The sequence below is a fragment of the Erpetoichthys calabaricus genome, chromosome 2 (assembly GCF_900747795.2).
Source record: "Erpetoichthys calabaricus chromosome 2, fErpCal1.3, whole genome shotgun sequence".
In the NCBI taxonomy this organism is placed as follows: domain Eukaryota; kingdom Metazoa; phylum Chordata; class Cladistia; order Polypteriformes; family Polypteridae; genus Erpetoichthys; species Erpetoichthys calabaricus.
In genome coordinates this window covers 224831688-224854398 of record NC_041395.2, presented here as the reverse complement: position 1 = coordinate 224854398, position 22711 = coordinate 224831688, and the positions used below count along the sequence as shown (strand labels likewise).

Sequence of the window (22711 nt, the reverse complement as noted above, 5' to 3'; positions counted from 1 at the left end):
CTATATAAACCAAAAACTGATTAGTTTCCTGTGTTTCTCTCTGCAACCATTTACATTTTATTCTACAGTAACCACATGATGTGATAAGCAATCATTTCTGTACACTTTAGATGGCTGCTTAAACTAAAAAAAATGAGAGTTGAGCAAGAAAATCAGGCACCTTGATAAAAGTTCAAAAGGATTCAGTAAAAGGCAGTCACTTGAAAAGTGCCCACCACCTCTTCTAGGCATGCAACCATTCAACGTATAAATTATAAACACAATCACAAAACTATTCCTGTAGCCTTTTAACATTTCAAGCACTATTTATGGAACATGTCCTCCACCTTTAGATTTCTGGCTTCTTTCTTAACAATCAAAATTTTCTAACTCTAAGCCACAAATGCCACCCACACATACATTAAAATCTGGACATGGCAGACTGAGAACGATGACTTTCATTGTGGTTATGCATTTTTTTCCAGATACCATCTATCATGGAGACTGCATAAAGCTTAGTGTGATGTTAAGTGGCCCACTTGGCTCACGCATGGAGTGTACTCAGGTGGGTAGGCTGCCTTTTAAAAAGTATGCCTTAGCAGGGCAGTAGCAGCTGTGGGGCAAGGAAAATATGGGATGGTCAAGCAGCTAAATAAGGGGGCCTCTAGCCAGGGTGTGGAGTCAGATTGCGTATCCCAAAAGATTTATGTGTAGCCTGGAGGCTAAAGGAGCTCTTGAGAGCAGGCAGGAGAGTTAACAAGAGACTCGGGTACTTTATTGTTTTATCCTTCTAACACGCTGGAAAACACATGAGTAGACAAGTTGCTTCCCTGAAGCTAATGCTGTAGGGAATGGCATTCACTGTTACATTGTAAATCCAAAGTACATATGTGTTTTAGACTGAAAAAAAAAAACTAAATGTGTATGAACTTTTATTCAGAAAGAATTAAATTTGTACAGAAAATATGTATTAGAATCAATTCTGAAAGCATCTTTACAAAAACCTTTTTATGAGATACTGCACAAAACTATAATAATCAAGTCATAATGTTATGCAGTAAAAGGCAATGCCAGCAAAACAGGCAAAGAAATTATGTTGCCTAAACAAATGTCCTGCCTTAAATTCCAGAATGAGTACTTGGTGGAACACCTTGGGCAAAAGCTCCTGCTGGGACTCTTTTGGGGCAGATTCATACCTTTGCATCGTGGCAAGATGTCATTTTTTTCCAATATTCCATCGCAGTTCAAGTGGATGCTGAAAATGGCTTCAACAATCTGCAGTAACCTTAAAGTTTCATAATAAATTTAAAAACTGTGACTCTCAAGGGCATTCACTTTATTTTTAAACACAACCAGTTCAGAACATTGCTCGAGTTTCTGGATGGCATCTTGATGAAAATTTGTCTCAATCTTGATGAAACTGTCTCAATTTTAGGGGTGTAATAGGAAATACCCCTGGGGTTTGACAATGTCTGCTTGTTGCCTTTCAGGCTTTGCATTGCAGGGGTTGACTAACCTTCCCATCACAGCAATGACAACTGAGATTGTCTACTATGCAAGCATTCTCTCTTCAAACTTTGTCCTGACACTTCTACCGTGAGCAGTTCAGAAATATCTACTCCACCACTCTAACCAACTACATCACTTGAATTTGATTTAAAAGTAATTATTTTCAACTAGTTACTTAACAGAGTCCTGGTTTCAAATTCTAGTCTGGTCACTGTCATTGTGATCGAACATTATCTACTTGGAGTGGCTTTCTCTCCAAGAAGTCTGGCTTTCCTTCCACATCTCAAATATGTCTCTTTTATGGGGACTGCAATTCCAAAGGCAGCATTGGTGGAGAGTAGTAGTGCTGTTGTCTCTTAACAAGGAGGCCAGGGTTCACATCTCAGGTCCCTCCTGCATGGGGTTTGTATGTTCTCTCTGTGCCTGCTTGGGTTTCCTCCCACAGTCAAAAGACATGCAGGTTAGGTGCATTGCTGGTGCTAAATTTGCCCTAGCATGTGTGTGTGTGTGCCTCTGTGTTCACCTTGCGGTGGCCTGGCACCCTGTCCAGGAGTTGTTCCTGCCTTGTGGCCTGTGCTTGCTGGGATAGGCTCCAGCTTCCCCTAGACCCTGCTCAGGATAAAGGTTTAGAAGATGGATAAATGATGACTCTAAACTAGTGAGTGCACCATAAGCTTTACTGATGCTTCAGTATTCCTGAAGTGAACAAGTAAATTAGAGAAATGGAACTGAGTTAAGTTTGATATGTAAAATAAAATCTTTAGTTCTTTTTTTTTCTGTGGTTACCTTGCAATAAGTGCACCGTGGAAAGGTAGCCTACTGTATTTTCAAGCTTGATTGATGCTTCACAAAGGCAATACTTGTATGGTTACCTTAATTTTTTGTTTTAATTCCTTTCAGATTCGCAGTAAAGGCATGTTAGATAAAAACATGTATATTACTCTGTAGAGTAAATGCATGCAATGCAGTCTTTAGTGTTGCTATTTGGGGGAAAACATTTAACTGAAATACTCGACCTTATTCTTTATTTTTAAAGTGCTACTTCACACTAGATTTTCAACATCTTATCATTTTTCAGTTTGGCCCAATGCTATTAAAATCCAAGTATCGGATAGTAGCAAGTGTTCTGAACCATAGTTTACCCATTCTACAACTGTATGATGTTTCAATGTTACGCTGTCTACTTACCGTTTTTTCTGCTAATGTGCTTTAATCAGTACTAACAAAGCTATCTGCTTATTTTCTGTGACCTATTTTTCCACTAGAACGTTGGGAGCAATAGATTCTTCCCCCACCACCAGGCACACCAATGTTTGTGTCACGCTGTCGTTAATATGGTGTAATTTAAAAAAACTAGGATACGATAACGTTATTTCTGTAACAGTACATCCTCTGCACCGTTATGTACTGACTATGCTATACACGTCAAACAATATAAACTGATTAAACCTCTCCGCTGTTACCTCGTTTGAAGTCAACACCACACAAAAGGCAAGACACTCAAGTCTGCTTTTTCATATAACGTATACCTTTTAGATCACATTCCTTTCCACTCAACAAAGCCATCGCTACTCCCATTCCACGTCTACACACTCTGCACGTGCACACTTAAACCGCTTAGTGACCGGCAGCGAAGACAGGAGGGATGCGAGTGTCGTAGCTTCTCCGCTCAAGAGCGCCTGCGCAGTAAGATGCCGCTATGTGCGCCGCCGCACGTAGCGGGAAAAACGTCTGCAGGAGCAACTAGAGGGCGCTGCTGAAACTGTGGCGCGACTCAGTGACGGATATAAAAATCTGGAGACGTCTGAAAAAAAGGGAAGTCTCGGAAAGAGTGAGAAGGTGGCAGCTTTCAAATAAATACTGTGAAGATTACTGCTCTGGGTATCTCTTGAAGAATTCGAACAGCCGCTGAAGGTATGAGGAATCGCCAACGGAGTTGAATGTTAGGATATATTAGTGCAATCCAAAATATGGAAAACACAGAGCGACACCAATGAGAAAATCACAGAAGGTTCTAGTTGCTAGCGTGATATTCTGAATAGCTGAATCGAGGTAGAAGAACTTAAGATTTTTGGGAGATTCTAAATGAGGAGATACAGGGGTTACTCGGAGTTGTACGAGGGCGTGCCAGTGACTGTTGATGAAAACTGTGAACGAGGTGCGATTTAATTCGGGATGCTAGATTCTATTTTGGACTCCTATTGCCTTGAATTTAGCAATCGAAAGGACGCGGACGGTGCTCTGTTGCTAGGTGTCGGGAGCTCGGGATGTGGGGTTCGTTGTAAAATAAAATCTTACGTAATCTGTTTGAAGATGTACGTCAACGGCAATTAAACGTACCTTTTTAATTCAAAGTTTGCTCCTAGCAAAAGTTTAAACTGAGGCTAATCAGATTTCAGCAACTAAGTATTGGTTATTACCGTGCCTGCATTTAGCCGGGTGAGACGGGATAACGGCACTGCACTTCATCCCGTTCTCTTCACATGTGAACGATGGCATCTCGAGAATGTGCCGGTGAGCAGTGTTCGCCTAATCCACGGCGCTGCCAGTTTGTGTAGGAGTTGGGGTTTCTTTTACGATCATCACCTTGTAAAGTTAAAGTATCTCCGTCTTCTTTTTGAAGTGAGTGCAAGGAGGACATAAAAAAAAAACATGCACTTCATTCATTAGTTGAACAAAAGAAGAATGTTTAGAGCACTGGATCGAGTATCGACCTGCTAAACCGTTCCCTCGTACAATGATAGTGGGGTCACGGTGGGGGGCGGGGATAATACGTGGCACATTCCCCCTGCAGCGTCAGCCGACAGGGGCGCTCTAAACTTCTCTGTGCTTGCAACGTGGAAAATCGTTTAGTTGGAGTAAGTTTAGTTTGAGAGACCCCGGTGACCCACTCGTATAACCAGTAAGCCCTGCCTTTCGGGCTTGCTGCGCTGGCAATCCTTTGCGTAAAAGATGGGGCGCATACTCTGAAACTACGCTACTTCACTGGCTATACACCACACTGGAACCGACACGCCTCAGCTTTGTCAGTAACTAACAAGTATCTATACACAGCATGTCCAGTCCGTAAAATCGGTGTTCTGTGATGTTTCATTGAAAATTAACACTCTGTAAATGTTTGAAGTGGCGCAGTGGTTAGCGATGTTGTTTTAGAGATCCCTCGCCCGGTGGTTGTAAGTGCAATTTGCACGTTCTCCGTGGATCTTCCTCTGGGTATTTCGGCGTACCTCACACATCCTCGGAGTCGTACAAGTTCAGTTATTTAGCTAGCGCAGACTCGCCGGGGTCAACGAGTGGATATGGGGGACGAACTAGTGCCCCATTGTGGGCTGTTTCCTGCGCTGCGGTCAGTGCTGTCGAGATGGACTCTCGACCCTGCGTTGGATCAGGAAGGTTTTAGAATGAGACTTATGAAACCTTGAAGCAAAGCCATGCTGCGTTAATGATGTACCTGTGATTGTAATTATTTTTGCACCATACGTATGAACACATTTTATGGTGGCTTTCCTGTCATGGTGCAATGTAATGATCGACTAACGGAAAACGAGAAGTAGACGCAGGATTAAAAAAACACACGGATTGCATAATTTTCTTGATATGGTCTTTTTAGTCACGTTTAAGTTGGAAAAAATAAGAGACTTTTAAAAGGTCCTTTGAACCTTTTTGCTTTGCCATTGCAGTAAGCGAAACTTTGAATAATTGCACCCTTGTACTACTGAAACACCCCCCCCCCCCCCCCACCTCCTCCAAGAAATTCCAAGCAATTTATTTCTGACATGCATTGCCTAGTAGACCAGTTCTTGGCAACACTACACCACTTGTCTAATTTAAACATTACTAGAGAAATAAGAGAACATTCATTCATGTATTTACTGAGTCTGCTTGACCCAATCTGTTATTGGCCCTACAGTATCGGGCACAAGGCTGAAACTAACTCTGGATGCCGGATGCCACTACATACAAATCAGCTGCATCAATTGGTCACAATTTTTTATGGCACTGTTTACAGTGTGCAGCATCATAAGGCACATTATAGGGCTACCATAACTACAAGTTGCATTTTAATCTAATTTAAAAAAATAGTGTAAAAATGCCATCATTCACACAGACACATGTTAGAAGAAGCAGCAAACCTAATATGTATACCTTCAAGATGTGATGTGGAAAACTGGAGTATTAAGAGAAAAGTACACAAACAGAGGAAGAACTTCACAGCAGCAGTGAGTAAGCCCAGGATTTGAATAAGTGTTTTCCACTTTGGGCCAATAAGAGAACTTCCTGCCAAATGATGTTGATAATAAATAGGAGCACAAAGTATCAATGTAATATTTTTAATAGACTAACAATATAATTTCAGACATTTTATAACTAGTAAGCTTTTAAAAAGTTTTTATGCTTACTTGAGCCTTTTTATCTTCGGACTTCCCCATTCATGCAGCTTCTCAAATTTATTTTTAGCAGCTGTGCAATCTGTCAACACAATTGTTAACATATTTACTTTTTAATATATTTCACATTGTGTCTGTTTATATTTTGAATGAATTATACCTTGTAGAAATTTTAATTGTGTTTTACTCTCCATAAAAACAAAAAAGGCTTTCACCATTGTGTGATAATGGGGAGCAGGAATCTGTTCGATCTGCATCAGATGTACAGTAAAGTAAGAGTCAACTGTGGATGTGATGCCAGTTAGTCACTTGTCATACTCGTGGGAAAAAAAATCATCCTCTCTCATGCTTCTTTAGGATACTGGAACAGAACAGGAGAAACACCCATGTAGACACTGGAAGAATGTGCAAAATCCTCACAGATGGCAAAAAGACAAGGAAGCAAATCCAGGCTCCCAGAAATATTAAATATTAAACTAAAACCATTGTGCCACCATGCCAAATATTGCTTCACTTTTTTTTTTTTTTTTTTTTTTTCTCAGTGAGGTATACCGATCCGTGTTTTTAGAGACCAATTAAAACTCTAGACGCATCACTGAAAATAATGCTTTAATATATGTAGCACTTTCCATAGCAGAGATGTCGCAAGCTGTTTCCAAAGTAATTTGTATTGCAGTACAGAATGAACTGCAGTGTCATCAAATGAAAGTTGGCAAGTGAAGTTATCAGGGACTTGTCATTTGGGCAGTTGGGGGATGGGATAAATGGAAGGCAGGAGAGACCTCACAGTGGCTCAGTGGATAGTACTGCTGTTTCACAACTTTAGAGTGCTGATTCATCTCCTGATCATTTAACTATTTGTGGAAAAATATTTGTTGCATACATTTGGGTGAACCAAATATGTGGGGTGTGACAAATGATAGTTGGATAGGTCTATAGGTTTCTGGAGGCAAAATAATAAAAGTTGATTCTTCAAACTAGATTGACAATTTAACCTGCATATCATGCATTCATCTGCAGAGGTTATTATTCTCAAAGACTGGTAGATTTAATGCAGTACACATTTATATATAAATTAGCACTGAACTTGTGATCTGAATTTTGTCATTTATATATAAAAACACACCCTGGACTCTCTGGGAAGTTTTTTCCTATGTTTTACTTACTTTATTTAGATCATTTGCTTTTGTTTTAGCAGGAGGCTTTTGAAGATTGTGGGTGGCCAAGCACCTATAGAAAAAGTGATTGCTAAAGCAACCATTTGGTCATTTTTGTGCATCAGTTGGTGTGATCTGCTGGGTAAAAAGTAATGGGTCTCTGCCTTTGTATGCTTAAAAAGTGCAGCTAGTAAAACTTCAGTTGGGGACCACTTGTAAGAGTCATAATTGCTGGTTTATGCTTTTCAGTACATTGTGGGAAGTTGAGGTCGGCACCGCCTTTCAGAAAACACATTTCTTTTTTTTTTTCTAATATTCTCTGGTTTAGTTTATATACCCTGGGGCAAACAGTAGAAACAAAACTCCTAGAGGAGCCACTGCTGCTGCTCCACCCTGAAATCTTTGTCTGCTTACAAAAAGCACAAGCATCTTGGCAACTGTTTTACCGCACCCATTGGCAGCATTGTGTTCTGTGCAGTGGCAGTCAGGTGTGCCATGTTGACACGAAGGCCTGTTATTCTGTGTGGTATTTAGATGGGAGAAAGGGAAAGCGATAGCATGTTAGCCTCAGTACTTCTCCTGTGATTGTATTTTGTTCAGTGTGTGAGGTATGTTTGGTGGATTTAAGGAGAACTCCAAAAGTCCCAAAAAAGAATAAACTGTTGCTTCTAATTCTATTGGGTTCAACTGGCAGTGTCACTCCACATAAATTGTCATTTTGTCATATAAGCTACTATGTAAGGTTTTTCATGCCAGAAGGAAAAAAATTAGACACATTTACACAGTAATAGTTTCAGGATTTATAAAGCGCACCTAATAAGTAAGACCTAGCAGACTTGTCACCCTCAACTGGCAGACAGCATGTAGAGGAAATCCATGTGCCCAATAAAATGTTGGGTTATACAGATTGCTGTGTTGGGTACAAATTTAAGTTATAAGTACACTTGTGAGGAACAGTGTTCAGTAAACTATAGAAGCACAATTCTGTACTCTGATGCAATGACATCTTATGTAGTGGTGCTCTGGCTTTGAGAATGATGCTGTTAAGAAAGATTGTGACCTTCTATGATCCTGTAATGGAAAGCGCAGGTTACTTGTGTGGCTCCACTTACTGAGAAACATTATTGAAGTTAAAGTGCATGTACTTATAGCTGAGGAGCGCACATTGGAGTTATCTTTAGGCTTTGCATGCACCTTTGTTCTAGTGGTTTCAAATCCATCTCGTTGATTCGCATTTGAGCTCAGATTCATTTACTGTGTGGCTAAAAAAAAAAAAACTTTCATTTTTAGAAATTAACTACTTTTTTTGAAACAGTAACTCTTATTTCTTTGGCTTGAAAACAAGATGGTATACTGACCATTCGATTTTGGAGTATTCATGGACAAAACACTGTTTAACTCAATATACTAGCTCTGGAGTCTCAAAAAATGTAATCTGTGTGATGATTTTTGTTTTTAATTTACTGAGCTGTCAAAAGAGTATGCCTGATTATACGTGTGTGTGTGTGTTTGTGTGTATGAGGATAAATATGTATATAAATGTGTTCATAAACCTTCTTAATCCATTTTAGGGTCAGGGAAGCCCTGGGCCAATCCCAACAGTACAGGCAGTGAGTCAAACACTCTGGACAGGATATGAGTCTTAGAACACGTTTCAGGATGTGGGATAAAAACTGAAGGGCCCAAAGGAATACCTGTATGGACACAAGAAAAGTGTACAGACTCTACACAGGAAGTAACTTGGAATGGTATTCAAATGTAGGATTCGGTGCCCACCACCATGACATTTCTATACAAGCTAAAATTGAATGAACAACTAATACCATTATATATTCTGACTATTTGGGTAGGATCACCTGCAGTGTCTATACTTGGGTTGTGAAACCTAATGGTCAGAGTACTATACCAGAATATTATAAATGATCTCATTTCATCCAGTTCCTGAACTTGCTTAATTGAATTCATTGTCATGAGGAACCAAAGCCAGTATTGACAGCATCAAGTGCAAGGTTGGAACCAGTCCTAGATTTGGCAGGAGTTAATTGCACGAGCATTTCCTGCAATTGCCTAAACTTATGCCTGGGTAACTTGGTATTGGCATTTTAACCCAAATTGCTTGTCTTTAGTATGAGAGAGGGAACTGGACCTTGTCTGCATCCAGGAATCCCATCCCATGTCCTGCAGTTGTGAGACAGCTGTAATAACCACTGCACCACTGGTTTTTATGGATTTAGATCCGAGCTCTGTCTGGGAAACTAGAGATGTGAACTTTTTCCTTGGTCTTTTGTCATGTCGTGGACTACTGTTTATGAAAGTAAACTTTGTGGTTTCTTTCATCCTTCCTACAGAGAGCAGCAGGTTTTCTTTGTTAATCTGTATCTTATTTTATCCAGCTTCCCTTTTGTCCAAACAAGTGCCCACACCTAGTTAACTTGAAGCACCCACAGCATAGAATGGGGTTTCCTCTAACCCTGTTCCACCCTGAAATAAATAGTTATTATCTAAACGTGTACATGTAGGCAAAACCTGGTAATATTCCATGATTTTATACATTTGAAAATTTGTAAATGTTATGTACACTTTAAATGGTACAAAAACATGACTAATAATGTTTTATATACAAGTCTATATGACTATCATTGTGGAGTCATAGCCCATCCTAGCAGAAAACCGCCTAAGTCTGGAATCTGCATATACTGGCAGTGTATGTGTGTTTGGACTTCAAGTTCTATTTAGATGGAGACGGTACTGGTCAGTGACCAGAAGTGAGCTTAATGAAATGAAGAAGGTACAGTTTGGTGCAAATTACTAATAACCTCTGAGAAAACTAATTTGCCCCACTATGCTTTTGTGTTTCTGTCAAGTTCAATAATCCAGTTTTGCCACTTTCTGCTTATTGGTTCCTCTACATACAAATATTTGAATTAAGGGGTTCAAAAATGAAGGGTTTCATAGTTCTGTTTCAGACTTTTAGAACTTCAGTGTAGCTCTTGGAAAAGGACAGCATTCTACCTGTTTTAGCAATCTTGTTGGGATCACATGGCAAAAAAAAAAATCTGAGTCTAAGTACTTCTGGTATTTGTGCAGCTGGGTTTCAACCATAAGTATCGTTACCTTTGTTGACATTTGTTACATCAGTTTACTTGGCCCATCTTGACTGCCCTACAGCTTTTTAAAAGTTTTTATTGTATTTTTTATTGTGTGCACTGTTTTTTTTTTTTTTACATATTTAGTGCCATTTGTAAGATGGTCTGATCAAGTTAAATGTATGTGTTAGGTGGGGTTAGTGGTTGAAATGAATAATATTCAATTGCAGATTAAATAATGCAGAGCATATTTAAAAATTTATTTGACAGCTGCCTGGTTCATGTGTATGAATGACATGGACTGCTACAATAGTCTGCTGACAATCATGTTGGGAGGAGCTTAATTCCATTTTCTCAGTGAATTAGTGCTAAACTCTCTTAACAGGTGTTGGTTCTATCCTTTTTTAAATTTATTTATTTATTTATTGTTTTGTCATCTGTACAGTTTTCTTAAATCCACCTAGTTTAGTTCATGGTTTTGGGCAGCTGTAGCCCATTCTGTCAACATACTGCTAAAAGAGTTGCTGACTGTTGTAGACTTTCAGCAGTTTGCTGTCCAGGCTTTCTCCAATTTTTCTTGAAGTTGAATGCACAAATATACTGTACATTATCAAGAGTAAAGCAATTTATCCAAAGAATGAATTTAAATTCAGAGATGTTGCTTTTACTGAATTTGATGCAGGGCAAAATTGAATGCTTAGAAAAACAGCTAATTGTCATCTCTCCCTTCTCTTTTTCAGCTTAGACACAAATTGTTACCATGGTCTGCAGTATTGGAGTCATTTTTTTGTTTGGTAGCCTGTTGCCCTGGTCAAATGGTGCTAATGACTTCTTTACTTCAACTGGTAAGATTTTCAGCCATTTAAAATTCTGACAGTTCCTAAATTAGTTTTCTTCAACAGCACTGAGATTCACTCTTAGGCTTGATCTGCATTGTTTATTCCTGATCATCTTAAAGTAGGCATGTCCTGTTTGTCCTTTGGAGAAGGCTGTGAGGACTGTACACAGCACTTTGAAAAGACCAAAGTTGACACTGGGTTCTAATTTCTTAAAAAGAAAAAGGAGTATTGGATACTCTATGGAAACAACAGAAGAGCAAAATATCGGTTTAGTTATTTATTCCCAAGACCACTAATACTGTCAACAAGTGGTGCTACTGTATTGCATGATCAGTATCTTGCCTTTAACACTCACTAACTCTGGAGATATCTTAGTATTATTCTGTGTAGCATAGATATGGTATTTGAGTCTGTCCTGGCATCAGGAATGGCTGCTCTAAGAACGTCATCATCGTCATCATCAACAAGCCTGTATGAGCAATATTAAAATAGGTGGAGCTGGATGATTATGTCCCTCTGCCATTGAGTTACATGTGGTTGGTGGGGGTGGGGTGGGATTGGTCTGTGCGAATGCATGTGTTTATATCCCTTTTCTATAAAATCAGTAATCCGTGCTAGCTACAAAAACACAAAGTCTATTGAAAGTGTATCAAGGTGCATTGTTTTTACTTTTTATGAATATAACTATTTTCTGTGCATTAACAAAAATCCTCTGGAACTGAAAAGCTGAAATGCATTGAAATGAAGTATCATGTTAAACTTTTTCAAAAGAATGACAGTTGTTTGTCTGCACAGGTCAAATGACTGATCTCCTGCATACAGAGAAGGACTTGGTTACATCCCTCAAAGACTACATCAAAGCAGAAGAAAGTAAACTGGAGCAAATCAAAGAGTAAGTCCTGCTAGTCACTTCTGACTTTGAAATCTCAATTGCACATAACATGTCCGGACCTGCACTTTCTCAATAATTACATGCAAGCATTTTTTTTAATATCAGAATTTTATAAAAGAGCCTGTGCACAAACTCTGAATAGAATGGCCGCTCTTTAGGTTATAGACAATTTTGAATCCTATAATGGTTTAGTGCTGCCAGAATGTCAAGGATTATAAAGAGTTCACGAGCCTACACATCGAAGTGAATAATTTAGGTCTGTTGAAAAGCTGCATTTCACTTAGAAATTAATGTGAACATTATAATATATACAAGCCTTATAATGATGTTAAGTGAAATCCTCTTAATTGCCCCTTTATTGTTTAATACCACCCAGACTGGCTGAAGTAAAATGTAGGTTTAAAGAGATTTTTTTGTTGGTCAATCCTTTCATAGTATTAACCAAATTGGAGTGATTCCTTTTGCTCTGTGTTACAATTCAGTTTGAAATAATTTTAATAATGCATTTGTATAGCACATTTTGCACACTGAATGCAACTTAATTTGTTTTACTCCAAAAATGACAATACTAGTTAACTTTATTTATAAATGTAAAGATAAAAATGGATGCTCGGTTTAACAATTCTAGTTTAAAATTGTGTCTAGTATGTTTTCTCAAAGGTTCAGTTTAATAATTTTAAGAAAATTACAATTTATTTGTACAGGACTGGCCTGGTATATTAATATTGGGACAGGGATAAAATAGAAGTATAGTGGTGTCTGCATTTACATGCAAATTTGCACGAATCAAATGTGAGCATGCCAGATGAAATTGCATAGCTCAAAGCACTCACTTGGCAGGGACAGAATAAAGTGCTTGGAAAATACGTGCTAGAAATGGAGCAGAACTGGAGAACACTATGTACTTTGCAAAACAGGTGCACTGTTTTATGCTATGGACATATTTTCTCATTGGTCCTACTGCTTTACCCAGAAAAACCTAATTGTTTTATTCCAAAGTCTCCAACTAGGTTTAAAATTTGGTGGTTAGTAACTTCCTTCTGATTTTTTTTTTTTTTTTTTTTTTATACTGTATGAAGTGCCTTTGACAATATACAGGCAGTCTCTGGGTTACGTACTGTACAAGATAGGGACTGTAGGTTTGTTCTTAAGTTGAATTTGTATGTAAGTTGGAACAGGTACATTATTTTAATAAATGCTATTGTTGACCAACTGTAACCAAGTGCTCTGCCAATGAATAATGGAGTTTCACCTCACTCTGACTTTTTTATTGTTTCTACTTTATTTTCCATGGTGGTTTTTCTCTTCTTTACTGTATCACCAGCACTTGCATCAGATTTGTGTTCAGAGACATTGTTGAAGGGTGAAGACAAAAGGTTAAGATGAGCTCTTCTGCACAGCACTATACACGCTATCGCAGCAGGAAGGCACCCCTCGACAGTACATCTGGCGTACTGACGAGAGACAACATCCTGCTATGTACGTAACAGTACAAGCAGGCTTGCTATTGAGAATGAATGGGGGCAGCGAGGGACGGTTCACCACACAGTCACCTCCACTTGCATACAGTATGCTGCCTGCAGCATCAGCCCACCGAGAGCGAACCGGGTGCAGCCAAAGGCGGGTAGTGAATCGCCCACCGTCTCCATTCAACAGGCAGCCACCCGAGGCACACTACAATGCTGGCCCCTGCCTCCCCATTCACCCTCAATGGCCTCCGTTCAGCCACAACCGGGTCATCACTTGCAGCATTACCAGCCGCTCCCCAAGAACAAACAGGGCAGCCGTTCAAGGGACACTGCAAGTCTGTGTAGTGGGTGGGCAGTGAAACGCCCCCCTCTGCCCTTTCCGTCCAGTCAGGAGCAGTAGCTGTGGCGGTGTGGTGGGCGAGCAGCGAACCTCCACCCCATCAAGCCTCTGTCCTGCACACGAGCGCTTGCCACGCTCCCAGCAGCCCACTGAGAATGAATGGGATGCGTCCCCCACCACCCCATTCATCAACCGGAGCCACCCATGGGACACTACACTGCGTGAGCAGCGAAACCATCCCCTCCAGCCACCGCTTGCAGCGTCTCCAGGCCGGAGATGACGGAGCGTCAGTTACTGAGGAGCCTGTGTCATGTCCCCCAGACAGATGTAAGAGCAGCTGTGGCCCCATTCGTAAGTCGGATGTCCGTAACTTGTGGACTACTTGTATTTGAACAACTCAAAATATAACCTTTTGTCCAACCATTTTTTTTTATTTTTTTTTATTTTTATTTTTTTAACTACATGCAAGTTACTTTGCTTTATCTACTTAAAGAAATTATACTTTCTAGTTGTTATAAAGATATGTCTCCAGATTATACTAGTGTTTTGAAAATTGCACTCAATAGATAATCTAAAACCTCTTTTGGCAGTGGGGGAAGACCCTTCAATTAGATTTTTTTCAGATAATTGGGAGTCTGCTCTTGGTAAAGTGCACTCTTCACCAATTTGTGGAAACAGTCTGAATCAACAAAGATGAGTCAAGTTATACTATCGAAAATGTCTCTGCGTCCAAAAACAACTTACAAGTAAAGCTGTCACGCACTTGCTTCACTGGGGTCACGTTTTCGGGATTGTCTTGTGCTTCTACTATAGTAAAAGAAAATATTACTTCTCTTTGAATGACCATCAGACATAAAACTTAGTTTATGATAACACCCTGCCTAATGAACAACCTCTTGTGATGACTTATTCTGTGCTGCTAGTGCACTGTTTTGTCTTGCTAATTAGAAAGAATCCTATCCACCTACCATAATACAATGGGGAAAAATGTCCTATTCTACTTAGTTTGGAAAAAATTAGATTAACTACACAAACTATTCAAAAGTGCTTTTAGAAGCTTATGAGACATTTTATTAACATAGTCCTAAATTAAATGAATGTACAAAGTCATTAATTAATTTTTTGGATATAAATTTTTTTCTGAGTGGTTACTTCATATGAAAACTGGATCTTTCCTCTCTGTCTAGATAGGTAGGTATTGAGTCTAACTGATTTTGTAATGCACTGTTTAAAATAGATGAAATGTATGAAGCAGTCTAATTGTAATAGGATAACATTCACAGGTGGGCATCAAAGTTGGACAAGCTTTCTGCCATAGCTGTCAAGGATCCTGAGGGCTTCCTGGGTCATCCTGTCAATGCCTTTAAGTTGATGAAGAGGCTGAATACCGAGTGGGCTGAACTGGAGAGCCTAGTGCTCAAAGATATGTCTGATGGTAAGAGGCCACAGACTTTAAAATAAGAAAGTCTGACCTTTTTTTAATATGTGTTTTTGGTAAATTCATTGTGTATATATGGTATTCTTTTTGTATGTGTATTTTTGCATTCTAGATCTGTCCTTAGTATTATAAGTGACTAACTCGGTTACATAGTACTTTTGGCACATACAATTAACGAATGGCGGTATAACGGAGGCCCATTGATGAAGCCGGGTAACTAAGTACTATTCTGTATACATTATTTTTTACTTTTTACCAGGGCGTAATATTAGTTCATTTGAGCTACTCAGTGCATTTGATTAAATATCTACCAACAGAAAATACTTACTTATTACTTTTACTCTGAAGCACTGTCGTGTTCTGTTCTTATGCCATTGTTCAGAATGTGATATCAATCAGCTATAGAAAACCGCATGCTTTATTCTGTTCAATGGCTTCACTCCATCAGTTAATTTTTTCCTTGCTGTTTTTTGTTTTCTAATTTCATCTTTGTGTGTTTAACTTCAGAAAGTGCTTAATGCTTATTGTGGATTGGCACTGCGAAATTAAAAACAATACAGAGTGGGACATCAGTATTGCCTTTTATTCACACCGATTATGCACAGATTTATAATAATAATGCAGTGTAATCATTTTATCTCTGGTTTATTGTCACATGGGACATACCCCCATTCCGCCAAAGTGATGTACAACACTGTGCCATAGTGTGAAAATCCGACCCCATATAACCCCCAACCCCCCCACAACCAAAATGCTGTATGTGGGTTGTCAAGGAACTTAAAAGGGTAAAACTGGGTCCCAAGACCACAAATGTTGGGAAACGGTGCTCAAAGTTCAATTCTGTAAGCCAGAGAGACAGTGAAATTGTTATCCCAAAGTGGTTGAGGAGTTGCCACATTTGTTATTTAAACTTTGTGAGCATTAATGAAATTATCAGAAATAGCTCACTGGTTTATGGGAATTGTGCTTATAAATAATTACTTCTTAACCTTTTTGGCACATTGTATTCCAGGTTGGAGCTTAACCATTCCTTACTCCTTTGTGCCTGTCTTCTTGTCATATTAAAAAGCATGTCGTTTTGTACTTGGAATCATTTCCAGTATTTCCCTTTTATTTGCTAAACATTTAATTTATGTCACTGCAACAAAAGGCTTATTTCAGTTTGTATTTTCATTCAAAAATAGAATTTTATTTGAAGACTTTCTATATATTTTACCATTAACAGTTTTGCTCATATCTAGGGTAAAACAAAAGAGAAATTAGACTTTTTTTGTTCATAAGTGCTGATATTGCTATTTTTCTGTCCATCCTAGTGTAAGATGAACGCTGGTTAGAAAATGGAAATGGATCAAATCATTGGCAAGCACATTAGGAAGAAACTATTAGACCACATGGAATGTTTGTTTTTTCAGTTGTCATTTTTCTACATCCATTGTAAAGGGCATTTCCCAGTGTAATTTCCCACACTGTCAGTCAGGGTAATGTGTAAATTGCTTGTGAACATGTCCTCAAACCACTGCCCTCCTCACATTCCCATCATCCTATTCACAGCTAATATTGTTGTGCCCTTTCTATTTTTACTGCTGCTCTTGGGGGTTTTTTTTTTTTTTTTTTTTTTTTTTAGCACAGCACTGGGAAGCAAGTGTCTGCTCCAGCTACTCAAGATTACAAAGTGCATTGCTGTGTGTTATTGCCTTATCTAGCTTTTTAATGTCTTGTCAATTGGTTATGCACCGAATGGTTTAAAATACAATTTTGTGACATGACATAGGGTAATTGTCTAATCCTTACATTTAATATTGTTACCTGAACGTGGTAGCATTTCAAAAAAGTCAATACAAAGATTTTAAAACAGAAATGTGAAGATCAGTTTTATTGATAAACAGAGATAACAGAAATAGAAGAATTATATGTCAAGCTTGGGTATAAATGGAAAAACTAGTGCTGATATTCTCAGTTTATATTAGTAATAGGACATGACTGAGTAGATCAAACCATCATTATATAGCCTGACGCATTAAGACAGTCATGTTTTCCTTGTATATGGATCTGCATTCAAGTGCACAGACAAAATTATGTCCTATCTGCGATTTGCATGTGTCATTTGCAGCACCTGCAGTCAGATCAATCAAATAGACAACAGTTTGGACTTTCACAGACATCTCTTTGGGCTAAGGTCAATATCTATCTATCTATCTATCTATCTATTGACCTTAGCCCAAAGAGATGTCTGTGAAAGTCCAAACTGTTGTCTATTTGATTGATCTGACTGCAGGTGCTGCAAATGACACATGCAAATCGCAGATTAGTTTGCTCTCACAGTCTCTCTCAAAATATTTCAAACTTTGTTCAGTAAATGTTTCAGGAATAGTGGGTCTTCTTAAATGTAGCTGGTCATGTAACATTTCAGATTGGGTATGATACTATATCTAACACATTGCCTAGCTACTTTACATTCAGTTTGTGTTTTTCTTTTTCTCTCTACCCCCCCCCCCCCCCTTTATCTTCTTAAACCTTTTATATATAACCATGCATATTACAATCTCTCAAAGCTTTATTTTTGAGGAGCTCCCGGTTTCTGTAATGCTAGAGTTTAAAGGTTTTTGGTCACAAGGTCTGAAGACACCAGTGTATTTAGATGTGGTACTAAAGAAATCTGGAAACTGAGCTTTCTGTAATTGATTACTTTTAATTGCTACCATTAATGAGCAACCGCACATTGATTTGCATGAATCCAATTGAACTTGGTTTCCTAAACTATGTGTCTCACAGGGTCATGACTCGCCATTGCATTCAATGGAAAAGGGACGTGAACAGTTTGAAGTGTCTCACAATGGGTTGAAACCATGTGCAATTTAAGCAACATGATTGGCAGCGGTGAAAGGATTTATGACTGTTGATGGAAATTTTCCAAGGGGGATTAAAACCCTCCCACCCAATCAGATGGTCTCTATGGACTAGACCTGAAAAACACTAAGAGGGGCAAGATTGGGTCGCAAAAAAAAAAAAATGGTTTAAAGAAACATTACAGTGAATGTTTTATTTATATTTCAAGAGATATATAGATAGTGTAGAAGTTTACAGGTCGTTGGATGTGCTACCCAAGTTTCAAATGGATCCAAAAGTTTAATTTTATATTGCTGCTGTTTAAACCATGTTCTTAATGTACATTGTAATTCACAAAGGTTACCTTTTTGTGCACAGAGCTGGGTCTGTTTTGCAAACTGTCTCACATAATTGTGAGAGGCGAATGTCTGTACACTGGTACACTCATGTTTTTGCTTTTGAAGCTCACTTGGCATTTATAGCATAGCCATTTGGTCTGCTGTCAAAGTGCCCAAACGGACTTTGGGTGGAAATGGCTTATTAATTTTTTTTCTGATTAACTCTCTCTGGGGATTAGAGACCACAGGTAATGAGACCCTGCACTCACATTGAGTGCTAAAGCAGGTTTATTGAATGCAAAATTATATACACACACATAAATAACGATTTTTTTTTTTTGGGGTAGTGAAGCATGTGTGCTGGGTTGATTTTATCACAGTGATTTAGCAGATTTTTATGCAGGACATATGACCATTTATTAAAAGAAATACTTTCTTCAGAATTGACTTTATCTTGTACCAATTTATATGTATTGCCTGAAATAATTTATGGAGTTTGCAAATTTAAATTTTGTTTCTGCAAAATAGTGTTCTAAAATGCGCACGTTCCCACTGACACTTTTTGGAATGGTGTTGTGTCATTGTAATAAATTGGCATTACAAATTACTATTTGCTGTGGCTAGTAGATGTTGAAGTAATAGAAAAGTTAAACAGATTTACTGAAATAATTGTTCTTATTATCTGTATGTATTTGCTAATTGGAGGTATATGTATGTATGTATGTATGTATCTATGTATTTATTCTCTTTGGTAATGGCAATGGGTGAATTGCCATTTTTGTTCCTAATAATGTTTCGGATATACTGTGTTTATATTAGCAGTGCCTTGCAAGAACTCAATATGCAACTTTTCTGTGAAGAGCATTATGTTACAAAATGTGTAACATTTGTGTACAAAGTATAATTTTTCTCGGTTTGCACTTGAACACATTATTTTGTAATTTAATTTGTCCTTAACTTTCATTTGTTTATTTATTTTCCCAACTCGCTCATCTAAGGCAGGGTTTTAGGTTTTTCTTAATTTTCTCCTGGAGCATCTATAATTACACATTTATATTTCAATAAATAAATTATTTCTATCAAGAATTTTTATTAGAGTATTTCTTATAATACATGATGCAATTTATCTAAATCTAGTGGATAAATACTAAAACACCCATGAGACAAAAGTGAAGCTGTCTTTAGATTTTAATTTCTTTTTCAAATGTCTGAGAGAGTCATTTGGATTTATTTTTTCACATATTGCTTTTGTGTCTGGTATACTTTACTGTAGGCTTTATCTCCAACCTAACTCTTCAGAGGCAGTACTTTCCTACTGATGAAGACCAGATTGGGGCAGCGAAGGCATTGCTCCGTCTACAAGACACTTATAACCTAGACACAAAAACATTTTCTAGTGGCGACCTTCCAGGTATGGAGAGTGGTTTACTTTGTTTACCTATTTTAATGAAGGAATATATGTGTAAGTGATATAAAGAGGGAGTCGTACAAGTATTGTGGATACTAATATTACTGAGTTGTATAATGTTTAAGTTCACTTTTTGGCTAGTGTGTGGATGGTTAAAAAAATATTTTGGCATATTGATGCTTTTTTTTTTCCTCTGGGTGCGTAGATTGTATCTCGGTTCATGAATGGTGTGATTGCTGTGTGCATGACAGTGCTCATCAAAGTCTATTGGGTGCAATGTAACTGATCTCACCTCTTTCAGAGCATCCAAATCCAGAGAAATTGAATATCCACAAAATATTTTTAGTAGTCTATTAGTGAACACCAGGAGCCCAATTACAGTAATATATTTCATGCTGAGGGTTGTGTTTACTGTTGTGTGGTGTGTGTGTGGTGTTTTTTTAGTTTAGCTAAAATGAAATGAGTTTAGATTCAGAAGTATAATGAAACATTTTTGTTTATCAAAACCCAGAGGGGAAAAAATCAAGGTTAAACATGGCTATCAGTTCTTTTATAAATGTGTAATTCTTTAAGTTTATTTGACCGGTTAGTCAAAGACAGTTGTGGTTAATCCTCCACGGGTAACAAGAGGTTTACTATGCTTAAATTTAATATGCTGATCAAAATGACGATGGCATCGTGCACACAGTGAGAGATGCTATATAAAACGAAACCTATTTACTAAATGTCAGTATCATGACACAGTTGTCTTTGCATTGTCAATGGTAATTCACAATTTTATTATTTTAAGTGCAATATATTTTTTAAAAACCGCTACTTTGAACATAGACAGATGCAAATGGGGCCAGGTTAGCTTTTTAACTCCTCCTGGTTATATGCAGCTCATTGTTCAATTATATGGTTGTTCAAGAGTAAAGTAACACAAGGTCCTGCATTTTAAAAACGGTGAGTAAATAAAATTAAACACACAAGAAGTGTGATTTTTAGTTGGTCATAAAATAAAGCAGTAGAGGCTGAGTGCTTAATATGACTTTGTTAAAAGTAAGGCAAAACTGCATTAAAGTAGAACCCCCTCACTTCTTTATAGAAATACAAACTAAATTTGGACTTGTGTAAAGTCTCTGTGACCACAAAATGAGAGGTAATCCATGCAGCATATATTGTTAAAATCGCCTGCTTCTGTAAAAGCAGTTGTTGCCACTGATAAAAGCCTGGTCTCTGTTTTTTCTGGATGTGCCATTATTGTGATGTAAGAGAAGGAAATAAAACTAGGTACCCCACATAGACATTGGGAGGATATGTACAGATTTCATAAGGACAATGTCCAAAGAAGGATTCAAACAACTTCAATATTTTTTGGTGTATACAATATACTACATCTGTAAAGTTAGACAAACCAAAAAATATCCATCCATCCATCCATTTTCCAACCCGCTGAATCCGAACACAGGGTTACGGGGGTCTGCTGGAGCCAATCCCAGCCAACACAGGGCACAAGGCAGGAACCAATCTCAGGCAGGGTGCCAACCCACCGCAGGACACACACAAACACACCCACACACCAAGCACACACTAGGGCCAATTTAGAATTGCCAATCCACCTAACCTGCATGTCTTTGGACTGTGGGAGGAAACCGGAGCGCCCGGAGGAATCCCACGCAGACACGGGGAGAACATGCAAACTCCACGCAGGGAGGACCCGGGAAGCGAACCCAGGTCCCCGGGTCTCCCAACTGCGAGGCAGCAGTGCTACCCACTGCACCACCGTGCCGCCCACCAAAAAATATTTCCCAGTTAAATCCATTTTCTGTTTCAGAAGATGGCTTTGGGGTACTGCAGCTTCTAGGCAAATTAAGTCTTAATTATTTCTCACTTTTATTTTGGTGTTTAATGTTTGATTGATAAAGAGCCAACAATTGATTTTTGCTGTGTGTCATACTGCTCTTCACTGAGCATACTAACTTGTCTTCGTCTGCCTCCTTTCTTCAGGTGTGACGCACAAGGCCACTTTGACAGTAGATGATTGCTATGAGTTGGGTAAAGTTGCTTACTCAGATGCTGATTACTACCACACAGAGCTGTGGATGGCACAGGCATTGAGCCTACTAGATGAAGGAGAAGAGTCGCCCGTCGATAAGGTCACACTTCTCGATTACCTCAGCTATGCTGTCTACCAGCAAGGAGACCTGGACCGAGCGCTTATTCTTACCAAGAGACTTCTGAAGCTGGGTATGTATCTGGGTAAAGGTAGGGAAGGGGTAATATGAGGTAATTGCCAAATGCACTTTTCTTACTGGTCTTGTTTAGCAATATGTTCTTGCTGAATCTAACTGGCTGAACCCTATTGATATATGGACACCATTTAATGACTGGTAGCAGTCCTGTTTCTAGTGTACTGTGCATTGTTTATTTGTTTGTTTACGTCTTTTCAGACAGCTTGTATTTTATTTTCTTACACAGATCCTGACCACCAAAGAGCAAATGGAAACCTGAAATATTTTGAGTATATGCTTGCTAAGCAGATGAAAATGGAACAGGCAGATGAGGGCACCAAAAAGGAAGAAGAAGTAGGCCAAACTAACCAGAAAAAAGGACCTTCACTTGATTACCTGCCAGAGAGAAAGAAGTATGAGCAGCTTTGCAGAGGAGAAGGCATCAAATTGGTAAAGATTTTTTTCTCTAAAACATAGCTTCTATCACCATGAAGGTGTGTGGTATGAGAGTGCTTTGAGATTGTGTCACTAGGCAGGCTCAAATGAAATTACATTTTTTCATAGTACTTTTAATTCTGAAGCACTTTTAAGGTTAAGAGGGTGGAGTACTTTTTTGTGGATTGGTAATATGTTGAAAAAATTATTTTCCCATTATTTTCAGATATACTTTTGATTGTGGTGTTATGCCCAAAATTTCTTTCTAGTATATGCAAAAATTGTTTGTGGTGTTAGATGCAGTCATGCAAAGACGGTTCTCTGCAAGCTGGCCTGCTCTTTTGAAGTTGAGCCTCTACGTTTTCTGTCATACGCATACATTTTTGCTATTTAC

The 22711-nt window shown here is 38.5% G+C and overlaps 1 protein-coding gene across 3 annotated transcripts in view; it reads left to right on the top strand.

The window, feature by feature from the left end:
* Window positions 1–3234: 3234 nt before the first annotated feature.
* The window catches only part of LOC114646849 (prolyl 4-hydroxylase subunit alpha-1-like), a 36740-nt gene continuing 17263 nt past the window's right edge, over window positions 3235–22711 (top strand). For all 3 annotated transcript variants that reach the window (XM_028795216.2, XM_028795215.2, XM_028795217.2), the window contains exons 1-7: window positions 3235–3402; window positions 10860–10964; window positions 11754–11850; window positions 14943–15094; window positions 19535–19672; window positions 21659–21898; window positions 22130–22332. In XM_028795216.2, the coding sequence (XP_028651049.1) occupies window positions 10880–10964; window positions 11754–11850; window positions 14943–15094; window positions 19535–19672; window positions 21659–21898; window positions 22130–22332 (915 nt within the window). In that variant the 5' untranslated portion in view covers window positions 3235–3402; window positions 10860–10879. The remainder of the gene's footprint in view (window positions 3403–10859; window positions 10965–11753; window positions 11851–14942; window positions 15095–19534; window positions 19673–21658; window positions 21899–22129; window positions 22333–22711) is intronic.